The sequence below is a fragment of the Hippopotamus amphibius genome, chromosome 8 (genome assembly GCF_030028045.1).
Source record: "Hippopotamus amphibius kiboko isolate mHipAmp2 chromosome 8, mHipAmp2.hap2, whole genome shotgun sequence".
Classification (NCBI taxonomy): Eukaryota; Metazoa; Chordata; class Mammalia; order Artiodactyla; family Hippopotamidae; genus Hippopotamus; species Hippopotamus amphibius.
The window spans coordinates 84,813,637-84,827,205 of NC_080193.1; the positions used below are offsets into that span (position 1 = coordinate 84,813,637).

Consider the following 13,569-nt stretch of genomic DNA (forward strand, 5'->3'; position numbering starts at 1 on the left):
TTACATAAATATTCACTTATATCTTCTAACTTTTCCAAATGTTTTTTGAGACAGCATGTAGATATAAGAGGCTTCTTAGGTGAGACAGACAAAGTCACCTCTCCCCTAGCACAATGGATTTGCTTCTGCCTTCATGGCTTTGAACCACTGATATTAAATATGTAGGATTCTTCTTTTCTAGGGGGTGCATCTGCCTTCTGAAGTAGGTGAATAGTTTATGAAACCAAATTGAATTTTTTCCCCATGACTGGATTTTGTTCAGCAATAAAGCTTTATTGTCTGTATGTATTTCCCCAAGGGGCCAAAGAATTAAAAAAAAAAAAATGTAAATAAATGGGAAGGTCTGATTCATTTTACAAAAATTGAGTTCACAAATTTTGAAAAGACAGTGCTTTTTTCCACTAAGAGAGGCATACGATTATAAGCCTACAGAAAACCTTCACCCTTCAATGAGACTGTAACACACTATATGATCCAAATAGCAAGAACCTAAGAAAAGAAGGAAACATGGAGACTGGCTTCTATGGAAGGTTTAAATCAATCCCTTTCTCTTATTTTACTAATAAACGGGACTCACATAGAACACAAATACAACCCTCAGTAGTACTACATCTCAAATCTGTGCTCTGTCTCTGAATGTGCTTGTTTTTCATGTATTTGGGAAAAGTGAACGCATTCTCAATACAATCTAGACCTTAAGCATTGCCCCGAGCTCCCTCTTCAGCAATCTGGGGTATACAGGTACTTTGGTGTCTTTCTCACTGGGGTAAACTACCTGCTTTCCCAGAGCCACCTTGCCTGCCCAACTCAGACTCAAGGGGTCATCTCTGTAGCTGCAGGCTTAGTCCATTTGGCTTGGTTGCTCAGACATTAGCCACCCCCCCAGGCAGGCTAATTGTCCATTGTCGCACTCCAACAGGTCTGACGACACATTCCACTTGAGTAAGCTTCTGAGGCTCCAGGCCACAGAATGTTACAGGCCAACCACTGCAGCAGGAAGGATAGCTTCTGGTCTGAGGCAAACTGGCCCAGGACCAGGCTATGCCTGCTTCAGCCGTTTAGGGTTTGGTTCACTGCCCCGAGGGACCTCTGAACTCTCTGTGATTCTGGTGCTTTCACCAGCTTCTGTCTTAGTGCATCTTCTGTGAGCTGCACTCAAGGTTCAGTGCAGCTCCGCTTGCTAGATTTAGGGCATTTCCAGTAGCCTATGCACCTCGCACTTACAGAACAGGTAGAAAAATGTGCCCCAACTCTGGCTTTTTAGAAATCACAGAGAAAGGAGATAAAAATAAAAAATTAATTTGCCAATGTTTGCTGTTAGGAATACAAACCATGAGCAGTTCTTGCTGGAAACTGTGCAAAGTCCTCACTTTGGTTCAACTAATACAGAAATATAAAGTGTCTTCAGTTTCCCTTTGTATCATCCTAACAAATGGCTGTCTGAACTCCTCCTGTGGTGGTTTGACTAACAGCAATTTATTTTGTCTTAAACACACACACATACACACATGCAACTTTAAAAATGCGAGGGGATGAGTGTTTTACCATGAGTACTTATTACTTTTGAAACCAGAAATAATCCTCTATTTTTTTTTTTTATAATCCTCTATTTCTATGAAAGGGTAAAAACGTTTCTCTCCAAGGTAAACAGAAAACAAAGCACATAACACTGTGGTGACTGATGCATAGAAACACAACCAAATTTCCTTTTTTTATCTCAGTAACTAACTCACCCAACAGGGTATAACAAAGTAGAGCTTTGTAGGGTGTAATCTGTATTACAATTTGCTTTCTTCTCTATATTAAGTAAGGCAGTTTGAAGTAAGCTCTTTTTTTTTTAAGAAGTAGTTTCAAAGAACTTGAAAAAACACACCCAAAATGCTCTAGTCCAAAGCCAGAACATAGTTTTGTATGGTCTGCAGATAATTTAATATTTGAGAAACCTTTTCAATATTCTCCAACTCCAACCAAAACTAAAGCAATATTTAGGGGAAAAATAAATGAGTAAGCAAATAAAACCTAATATCTATATAATTATTCACAGATCAAGCAATTTAGGGACAATAAAATAGAGCAGCATTTCAGCTAACTCAAGTTCAAAATAATGGAACAACTAATCACTAACCTAATGACAACGACAAAAATTCTGGCTACTTTTACTGCTAATATATCAGGGATGATGACGTTATCAGTTAAAAGACAAAATCAATTCTGTAACAGCTGATTAATTTCAGGCATCACAAACACAGTATGATCAGCCTTCTTGATTTTCTCTAGACCTCCTTTCCCCACAAATATAATGTCCAGTTTTTGCATCTTTAAAACAGCAGGAAAACGCAATGATGTCAATGTACAAAGCATATCACTGGTGCTTTGCCTGCCTTCTTCTTCTGGCAACAGATGTATTTTATTTTGGAGAAGGGTGTCTCTCACATGCAGTCCTAACCCTAACCATCACTGCCAATCACAGTCCCTGTTCACACAGGCTGGCTCCTGGCCCACCTGTCCAGTCACAATCCCCTGCATCCCCTGGGATAGTGTTTAATATGGCAAGAGACTCATAACCCAGGCTAGGCCAATTAGACTTTTCTGAAAGTCTCCACTAGAATCTTTTCAGGAGTAAAGCAGAAAGAACGTAAGCCCTGAGTCTAGCCTCAGAGAGAAGGCAGCCCAAGAGGATGAAACCACCACGTGGAGAGATGTAGAAATGACCCAGGGAAAGAGTGGGGGAGACTTCCAATAAAAATTTAGACCCGGGGTCCCACTCTCCCAGTGGCCACCCGCACCTCTGCCCTTCCTACAGTGTTGTTATAAAAACCAATATATTTCCTTTCAAGCTTCAACAAGTTTGCATTGGTTTCTGTTATCTGCATTCAAGGCATCTTGATTCAGGCACAAGGTAACCACTTGAGTTCGGACATTCTCAGCCATGGTGAACTTACTGGGTTGTTTTCCCAGTTCCTGTTCTTTGGGCACTGCCTCTGCCGCCCACAGGAGTGGCTTCTGGGGCCATGTTTCTGCTCTGCAACCCTGTCTCCCTGTCAGGCTCCCATGTCCAAGGGTAATGCCCAGTCCAATCAAAGTTTCAGCTCTGAAAGTGAGGGTCTGGATCAGAGTGAGAAGTGGTCTGGAGCTGGGTTCTGTGCCCAGCGGCACTCTACAGGGAGAGAAAGACTGGTGTGAGGCTTAGTCGCTCAGCCCCACGTGTGCTGGATTCCATGGGCTACCCCATCTTTCCAAGAAATTCTACCCTCTCCCCTGCCCTTTTGGCTGGCTGTAATTGATTTACTTTTCAAACCAGGAGAACATGCCATTATACACCAAACAATTATTTCTGTAAATCATTGGCTGGGATGCTTTTTACTATGAGAAAGGTAAGATTTCAATAAAAATCAGCTTAGGGAATAAGGAACAGCCAGCTTAGAGGTAGGGTGGTCCCAGGTGTGGTACAAGAATGTCATCAGGACCCCTGTGTTTTATTTCCATGTTTTGCCATAAACAGTGCTGACGTCTCTCAAAGGTCGATTCCCCCAAAGTCCCCAGTTGGGGCTACCTGTATTGTTCCTCACATTCAACAGGAGATAGAGAAACACCTACATACATGGAAGACTATCAGCAGATTTGGAAATACAAGGGTGAGTCAAAAATTATCCGCACTCTGGCTATAGAATTTCTTTTAATTAACTTTTAGAAAAGACAAATATATCATTTTCAACATTATCTCTTTACTTTTCAATACACTTTATCCATCTGTCAACAAGCTTTTGTATTTCCTCATTTAAAACTTTTAGGCTGAGCTGTGAGCCACGAATGCACTGTTGTCTTCACTTCTTCATTAGAAGTGAATCTTCATCCTCATAGGGCTTTTTTCAGGGAACCAAACAGGTGAAAGTCCGACGGAGCAAGATCAGGACTATAGGGAGGATGCTGTAACACCTCAAAATGAAGTAATCCATGACAGACTTATGTTTTGAAAAGTTTGTGCAAGATGGGTGCCAAAACAACTCACGGAAGAGCATAAACAGAAGCATTTGGATATCTGCAAACAAAATTTGGACCGATACTCTAAGGAAGGTGAAAGAATCTTAAAGAGAATCATTACTGGTGACGAGACATGGATTCATCACTATGAGCCTAAGAGTAAACAGCAGAGTATGGAATGGAAACATCCTCAATCACCAACCAAGGAGAAAGTTCAAAAGTCAACCATCAGCTGGAAAATTGATGCTTACAGTTTTCTGGGATTCTCAAGGGCCAGGATTAGAACATTATTAGGAGAAAGGTTCAACAACCAGCAGGGCGCATTGCAGTCAGACGCTTATTGAAGAGCTGAACCCTAAATTTCGGATTAAATGCAGAGGACTGCTATCCAAGGGCATTGTGATCTTGCATGACAATGCACATCTGACACTTCTGCAAAAACTTTGTTTTGAGGTGTTAAAGTATCCTCTCTATAGTCCTGATCTTGCTCCATCGGACTTTCACCTGTTTGGTCCCCTGAAAGAGCCCTACAAGGACGAAGATTCACTTCGGATGAAGAAGCAAAGACAGCGGTGCATTCGTGGCTGGAAGCTCAGCCTAAAACAATTTTTAATGAGGGAATACGAAAGCTTGCTGACAGACAGACAAAGTGGATTGAAAAGCAAGGAGGTTATGTCGAAAAATGATGTATTTGTCTTTTCTAAAAGTAAACTAAAATAAATTCTGCAGCCAAAGTGTGGATAATTTTTGACTCACTCTCGTAGTATCCTGGCAGTGGTGTAAGAACAGCTTTACAACATCTTTAAGAGGCAGAACTAATTTGACTTGGTGACTACCTGACTGATGGGTGTGGAAAGAGAGGAGCTAGGGCGGTGCCCAAGTTTCTTATTTGGGCGTCCTGGTAGATGGAAGTGATGCCAGAGCTGGTTTGGCTGGATGGTGACACTGAGTGCAGGTTCAATGCCTCCCCACGCTTCACTCGGGCCTGCCCAGGAGTCAGGTGGAGCCCTTCCAGAAGCCTTGACATCATAGCAAACCACTCCCCTCTGACAAGAGGGATTTCTTAATGGATAAGCAATGAACTCCATGAACTGTTCCACCTCTTTACACACAGAGAACCATTTATGTGAAGCAGGCAGCCACCTGAATGACGCGTGTGCTATGAGTCTCTTAGCCGGCTACAATTAGAGCCGTTCACGTTGTAGACACAGTGGGTGCCTATACAGCACCTGTCCCCACTTTCCTTCCACCTTCCAACTCTTGTTTTGTCCAGGCTCGTGCCCTGGCCCAGCTCTAAGGGACAGCTAATCGATGGCTCTCAACCCTGGCTGCACACGGAAATCAACCAAAGAGCTTTGAAAAAATACCAATGCCTAGGACTGTATCTTTTATTGTGGTTAAAAAAAACCAACCATGTAGCATAAAATTTACCATCTTAACCAGTTTAAAGTGTACAGTTCAGTGGTATTAAGCACATTTACACTGTTGTTGCCACATCACCACTAGCCACCTCCAGAACTTTTTCATCTTCCCAGACAGAAACTCTGTGCCCCTTAAATGACAGCTCCCTATCCCTCCTCCCCTTAGGTTCTGACAACCACCTTCTATCTTCTGTCTTAATGAATATAAGCAGACTCATATAGTATTTATCTCTGGTGACTGGCTTATTTGACTTAGCATGATGTCTTCAAGTTTCATCCACGCTGCAGCGTGTGTTAGAATTTCCCACCTTTTTAAGGCTGAATATTATTCCATTGTATGCATGTATCATGTTATTTATCAACTCATCCGTCAATGGACACTTGGATTGCTTCTACCTCTTGGCTATTGTGAATAATGCTGCTGCTGTGAACGTGGGTGTCCAAAAGAAGCCCCCAAATATTTTTTAAAAGTTTTCCATGGGATTTGGACGTGCAGCCAAAGTTGAGAACCACCAGGGGGCGGCAGTCCCTGAGGAACGTGAGGGGTCCAGGGGAGAGGCACGCTACCTTAGTTGGCCTGATCCAGCTGTGTCACACCAGTTATAACACTCATCACAGCCCACAATCAGCAGCTCAAACATCTGACTCCATCAGTAGACTTGAACACCTGAGAGGGTAAGGTAGGTTTTGTTTACCCCTGTATTTTCCAGATCTAGCTCCAAGTCCGTGCGAAGCTTAAGTTGCTGCTATCTAAAGAAGACGACCAATCCATAAATCAACTCCATCTTTCTATGAAAACCAACCGTTCCCTTTTGCTAACAGAAATTACGTACCATCCTACCCTGGGCCATGCCTCTGTCCCTGGAGCCTGACTCGGACCGGGGCCTGAGTCAGGGTTTCAGATTTTTTTTTTAATTTGTTTAATTTTTTTGGCCACGTCGTGTGGCATGTGGAATCTTAGTTCCCTGACCAGGGATTGAACCCGCGCCCCCTGCATTGGAAATGTGGAGTCTTAACCACTGGGCCACCAGGGAACTCCAGGTGACAGAATTATGAAGGAAGGAATTCCCAATGGCAATGGTGGAGCAGGACGGGGGCGGGAGGAATAGTTGTTACTGCCGCTTGTTCCAGTTTCTTCTGGTACAGATGCTCCAAAATGAGTGGTGGGACCCATTCCCTGTATCTCAAAGAGAGGCCTAAATGATCTTCCCCACAAATCTGTGCTTCTCCACCCCCGACCCACTTTTCAAGCTAAAGACAGACACGGAGCTGGATTTTTATTGAGGTGGGTTTTCTGTGCCCTCTATTCATGCCTGCAGCTCGACATTCTCATGTTTACTTTGGTTTTAATTTCAACCTGAGTTCCTGAGATTGCTTTTTATTAAAACCAATGGAAATTAAAAGTAGCCCCAGATAAAAGAAATACTCAAACACCCGAGAGGGTTCTGCTTCGTTCCATATTTAAGTCTGTGGATGTATTTGGAGAGAACCTCTTTATAATGAGGAGCAGCCGTGTAGCAAATTGAGAATGTGCTCCTCCCCTGTTCCCCTTAAGTCTTATAAGCCACGAGACACGCTGTGCGATGGGGCGGGGACCGCAGGGACGCATCCTGGTAGATAGATAATAAGCCTGACCCCTAATTGCTCCCGTCGTATTTTCAAGATCTGGGCCCCCCTGCACCCAGGCGGCACTCCGGGATCAGGGTGGGGCAAAACCGGGAAGGTCACACAAACGCAGGACTTGATTTCAAACTGGGACATTCTGTTCATCACGGGAAGTTCTTGCATTGATTTTGATGTTTTTAAGTATGGCATGAAAATCGCTTCTCTTGAGTCCAGAGTTGTTTGGCACCGGTTCAATTTCCAGCCTCACTTGCCTCACCCTAGATCCAGCCCTGACTCCACTCGTGTCCCTGCTTTCCTTGGAGTGAGAATGTGGTTTTTGTTTTTGTTTTGAAGAGGAAAGCATGATATTGCTCTTTGAATCTCGTGGCAGCCATAAACCCTCTTTCTCTGGGTTGACTTCCTCCCTGTTCTCTGCTTCTGCCCATTTGGACGAATTCTCGCCCTAAACCTGTTCACCTCTGGGGCTTCTGCCCTTCGACACCTCCCCGCCATCTTTCCCGGGAGGACCGACATGAGGCACCAGGAGGAGAAACGAGAGGACAAGGGAAGGCTGGCCTCTCCCTCTGAGGTCTCTTGCTAACATAATTTTTCAGCTTCATATAAAGAGTAACAAAATCAGCAGGGGCCTAGTCCTTTTCAGAGAAATCTTTCTTGCAACAATTACGATGATAAATTGTGCCCGTGGTAAACCATGGCCAGCCTCAGGCTCTGGAACTCCAAGGCAGCTGGCTGGTACACTAGGAAATAGAACTGAGTAATTTTAACCATGCTAAATGTAGCAGCCCTGGAAAAAATTCCTAATATGGTAAAAGGGTGGACAGATCTTTCAAGGCAAGTCCAGTACGGAGAGAAGCAAGCCCATGATTCTGGGCTCCTCTGACCTGGCAGGACCCCTACCCTGCAAAGGCAGGTGAGACCCCTGAATTTCAGGCCCATGTCTGTGAGAACCTAAGCAGAGAACCACACCCATCACTCATATCCCTGACCCTGGGTGTTTTTCTGCACAGCTGCTGCATCATCAGTAAACTAGCATGTAAACAAATTGCCTGAATCTTCATTACCGTTCTAGCCAATCTTCAAAGTCATGAGGGTCTAGCCCAGTTCAGCCTCCTTGATATTATCTTAATGATTCATTACTATTATTATACATGGGCCATAAGACTTACCAGGACCGTGTGCATCCCAGTGTAAAGTCTGCTGAGACCCACCAACGTGGAAAACATCACAGCCATCGTCAGTCCCAAAACAAAGGGATACTGCAAGCGGAGAAGAGAAAACAAGGACATTAGATCAGGCTGAGACACACATAATTTGATGCTGTAGAAGGAAATAGGATTTCTGATCCAGTAACTCTTAGTCTCAATCTCATATTCCCTAGACCAGCAGTCTGATAATTTAAAATCACTTGAAAAATGGGAAAACTAAAGAAAGAAAAGGGAAAGATGCCTAGCAATATAGTTCTCAAGGAAATTTCACAACATATTCACGTGCAAATAAGACACGGTAGAACTTTTAGAATGATGATGGTAACTATCGTGCTGGAAGTTCTAGTGGAGCAAATAATTTCTTACTTTGACCCATTCTTTTTTGTTTTTTTTTTGTTTGTTTGTTTGTTTTCCAATTTTTAAAGTTTTCAATAAGTTTGATGAAATTTAAAAAAAATTTTTTTAAGAACTTTTATTGAGATACAGTGAACATACAATAAACAGCATATATTTAGAGTGTACAATTTGGTCTCCCAATCTCCCAATTCATTTCCCCCCAACCCTCCCTGCTTTCCCCACTTGGAGTCCATATGTTTGTTCTCTACATCTGTGTCTCTATTGCTGCCTTGCAAACCAGTTGATCTGTACCATTTTTTCTATATTCCACATATATATGTTAATATACGATATTTGTTTTTCTCTTTCTGACTCACTTCACTCTGTATCTTCACTCTGTATGACAGTCTCTAGGTCCATCCATGTCTCTCCAAATGTCTCAGTTTCATTGCTTTTTACAGCTGAGTAATATTCCATTGTATGCATGTACCACATCTTCTTTATCCATTTATCTGTCAATGGACATTTAGGTTGCTTCCATGACCTGGCTATTGTAAATAGTGCTGCAATGAACACTGGAGTGCATGTGTCTTTTTGAATTATGGTTTTCTCTGGGTATATGCCCAGCAGTGGGATGGCTGGGTCACATGGTAGTTCTATTTTTAGTTTTGTAAGGAACCTCCATACTGTCCTCCAAAGTGGCTGTATCAATTTACATTCCCACCAGCAGTGCAAGAGCGTTCCCTTTTCTCCACACTCTCTCCAGCATTTACTCTTTGTCGATTTTCTGATGATGCCCAGTCTAACTGGTGTGAGGTGATACCTCATTGTAGCTTTGATTTGCATTTCTCTAGTAATTAGTGATGTTGAGCAGCTTTTCATGTGCCTCTTGGCCATCTGTATGTCTTCTTTGGAGAAATGCCTATTCAGGTCTTCTGCCCACTTTTTGATTCAGTTGTTTGTTTTTTTGATATTGAGCTGGATGAACTGTTTATATATTTTGGAGATTAATCCTTTGTCTGTTGATTCATTTGCAAATATTTTCTCCCATTCTGAAGGTTGTCTTTTTGTCTTACTTATAGTTTCCTTTGCTGTGCATAAGCTTTGAAGTTTCATTAGGTACTATGACCCATTCTTAGATTAAAACTTGTGAAATAAACAGTATTTATAAGAGGCAAGATAGATGGACAATGCTATAATTTTATGAAACGCTACCAGCTACTTCCCCATCATATGCTGTAATGATAAAGCTTGGCAACAACTGACTTCTTAAGGAAGCCCAGGAATAATGGCCCTCAGCTAAGACTGGGCATATTTCTGTACAGATGTCAAGGCAAAAGTCCAGACTTTACTGCATCTTGGCATTTGCTGGTGAGCAATGCAAACAGATGGAGGAATCTGGCTAATGCTGAGTCATACAAGGAACCCATAGATGGGGGCCACGAATCAAGATGGTGGAGCAGCAGGACGTGCGCTCACACCCTCCTGCAAGAGCACCGGAATCACAACTAACTGCTGAACAGTCATCGACAGAAAGACCTGGAACTCACCAAAAAAGACACCCCACATCCAGAGACAAAGGAGAAGCCGCAATGAGACGGTAGGAGGGGCGCAATCGCGTTAAAATCAAATCCCATAAATGCTGGGTGGGTGACTCACAAGCTGGAGAACAGTTATACCACAGAAGTCCACCCGCTAAAGTGAGAGTTCTGAGCCCCACGTCAGGCTTCCCAACCTGGGGGTCCAGCAAAGGGAGGAGGATTCCCCAGAGAATCAGACTTGGAAAGCCAGCGGGATTTGATTGCAGGACCTCCATAGGACTGGGGGAAACAGAGACTCCACTGTTGGAGGGCACACAAAAAAGTGTGCTCACCAGGACCCGGGGGAAGGAGCAGTGACCCCATAGGAGACTGAACCAGACCTACCTTCTGGTGTTGGAGGGTTGCCTGCAGAGGTGGGGGGCAGCTGTGGCTCACCGAGGAGACAGAGGCACTGGCGGCAGGGGTTCTGGGAAGTGCTCATTGGCATGAGCCTTCCCAGAGTCTGCCATTAGCCCCTCCAAAGAGCCTGTAAGCTCCAGTGCTAAATAACCTCAGGCCAAACAACCAACAAGGTGGGAACACAGCCCCACCCATTGGCAGACAAGCAGATTAAAGTGTCACTGAGGTCCGCCCACCAAATCAGATTAAAGTTTTATTGAGCTCCACCCACTCAGCCCAACCCACCAGCAGTCTCTCCCATCAGGAAGCAGCCACAAGCCTCCTAGATAGCTTCCTCCACAAGAGGGCAGACAGCAGTATCAAGCAGTATCAGCAGTGTTTCGTCTTGTGGAACTGAAAACGACAGCCACAGAAAGATAGAGGAACACATGGATAGTCTGCTTATGAACTAGACATAAAGGTATATTCCAGTTGCTTCAAGTACTAATGTCTGTGGTCTTCCGTGGTGATGAGGATAAAGATGACAGAGAACTGTCTATCGTATGTGAACTGCTTTATGGTCACTATTCATTTAATCTTCACACAACTCTATGAACTATATTCTATTAGCCCCAGTCCACAAATGAGGAAACCCTTTACCCTTGATAATACATTGCATTAGTACTGAACTTTAGCACATGGATGTCTGTCCAGTAATCATCCCATTTGATCCTCACAACAGGAGCCAGGGCTCAGAGAAGTGCAATGGCTTGCCCAAGGTCACACAGCCAGTAGTGACACAGTCTGAACCAGAAGCCACATCTTCTGAGTCCAAGCCCAGCATGTTTTTTCCAATGCAACATCTGAGTACAATAACACAGGGTTGTGCATCTTTTCTTAAGATTAGTCATTAACTGGGTCTATGATTTTAATCTGAAAAGTGTTAAAAATTAATGAGTTAATACATTCAGAATTTAGAGGCTGGGTATTAGCCTGAACACATATTTATATAAATAAACCCATTTTTAGAGATACTCATGAGCAAATAACCCAAATAGTTAAATACATTTATCATCAAAAATTAAATAGGAGGGACTTCCCTGGGGGTGAAGTGGTTAAGAATCCGCCTGCCAATGCAAGGGACATGGGTTTGAGCCCTGGTCCAGGAAGATCCCACATGCCAGGGAGCAACTAAGCCCATGTGCCACAATGACTGAGCCTGCTCCCTAGAGCCTGCATGCCACAACTACTGAGCCCATGCATTGCAACTACTGAAGCCTGTGCACTCTAGGGCCCTTGCTCCGCAACAAGAGAAGCCACCACGATGAGAAGCCCGTGCACTGCAACGAAGAGTAGCCCCCACTTGCCACAGCTAGAGAAAGCCCACGTCTAGCAACGAAGACCCAACGCAGCCAAAAAAATAAAATTAAATAGGAAAGAAGTCCATAACAACTCAGGCTTTAAGAAAACTGTTGCATCATTCGAGCTGTAAAGAAGTTTTTAAGAAGATCCTGGTGGCCTTAAAATGAGCATATAAATGATTGTTGTTGCTTTCCTGCAGTCAATGCCAGTTGCTGCTCTTTTCCTAAAAGAAGTGTGTTCACAGGCTTCTCTGGATGCTGACGGCAGATTGATGGGGGCCAGTGTTGGGCCCACTATGTCCTTCTGGGGCAAACGGCACGGGGCATGACATAGCTCAGAAGTCTGCACTCAATAAATTCCGACAGCACTGGGGAGCTCAGATACTGTTTGATCCTGGCATGACATTTAAGTTACAAAAAAAGATTATACCTAGTTGGATATAACACTATACTTGTCCCTTTCCCATTTAGGAAACTGAGGTGTGACCCCAGGTGACCAGAGAGAAGACCAGGTAGAGCCAGGACCTGACACTAATCTTGTCCTCTTCCAACCACATCAGGCTGAACCCCCATTTCTGTACAATCTGGAACACGGAGCGTCCCTAGGTTTCTGGTGTAAAGCAGCAGGAGAAGCAATGCTGTCATCTGCATACAAGACGGCTACAGTCAATGAAATCTAAATTTTCCAACAGGTAAAAGGTAAAATTTCTGAAATTAAGCACAAAATTAGAGCAAGAGTTCTCAAAAACAAAAAATAAATCTTCACTGCAATAATATAACTTTTAAAAGGTCTTACTAACATTGGCGTTTAAACAGATATTAAGGGAAATTCTTCTATTTTCAACATTTATTAATCTCCTGTCATTTAGGCAGCTTTCTACAAAATGTTGAATGATTATTTCTAATGGTTGAGCCTCAAGAAAGGGCAGAGGCATCTTTGGAAGCTAATTTGGGCACAGACTCTGTTTCACCCTGGACCCTGGGGCATCTAGCTGGAGGATTTGGTGAAATCTTCTCAGTCTTGGGGGATCATTTACTAGGATCAGAAATCCCTCACGTCTGTTGCAAGCAGAGGATGAGGGCACCGATTCAAGTGCTGTCTGGTCAGGCAGCTCAGGGTGAAAATGCTTTCAGAAGGGGGAGACCACACACCCCAGTTATGCTTGTGGTGCTGTTGTCATTATTTATGGTGTCCACTTTCACTCTCGGGCACAACTCACTTTGGATACGAAATCATATGGTCACTTTCATTTATACAGAAATTGACACTGACTGCTCCACAGGTTTTCATTCCCTGGTCTTTATTTCATAAGTCTCAAAGTCCTTTAAGAAAAAGAAAATCCTGAAGCAAAACCCCTCTTTGCTGCCTCATTGTATGCATGGTGTTACTGGGGAGGAAGGAGTCCCACCTCACCTGGTATCTGTCCACGGTAGAGATGAGGAAGGTGAAGGAGATGGCCGTGGCTGCCATGGAGTGGGTGGAAGGCATCCCATATTCAGCAGTCACTCTTTTCTCCAGTTTCACGACAGGAGGGGAGAAGGGGCGGGGCCACTTCAAGATATCCTTGGCCACCTGGCCGACATACATCACCAACTACAAAACCAAAGCATGGAGGTAAGTCTAACAAAATGAGCACACTAAATAAACTCCTAGGTTCTATGAATTTATTTTGAGGTTTCCTTTGGGTTGGCTGAAATCATCTTTCTCTCTGACCCAGCT

General features: G+C 43.6%; 1 protein-coding gene across 3 annotated transcripts in view; it reads right to left on the bottom strand.

Moving 5' to 3' along the window:
• SGPP2 (sphingosine-1-phosphate phosphatase 2) overlaps nt 1-13,569 on the bottom strand; it is a 126,836-nt gene that overhangs the window by 25,139 nt on the left and 88,128 nt on the right. For all 3 annotated transcript variants that reach the window (XM_057747248.1, XM_057747247.1, XM_057747249.1), the window contains 2 exons: nt 13,264-13,443; nt 8,195-8,284 (listed from right to left, as the gene is read on the bottom strand). In XM_057747248.1, coding sequence (XP_057603231.1) covers nt 8,195-8,284; nt 13,264-13,443 — 270 coding nt within the window. The remainder of the gene's footprint in view (nt 1-8,194; nt 8,285-13,263; nt 13,444-13,569) is intronic.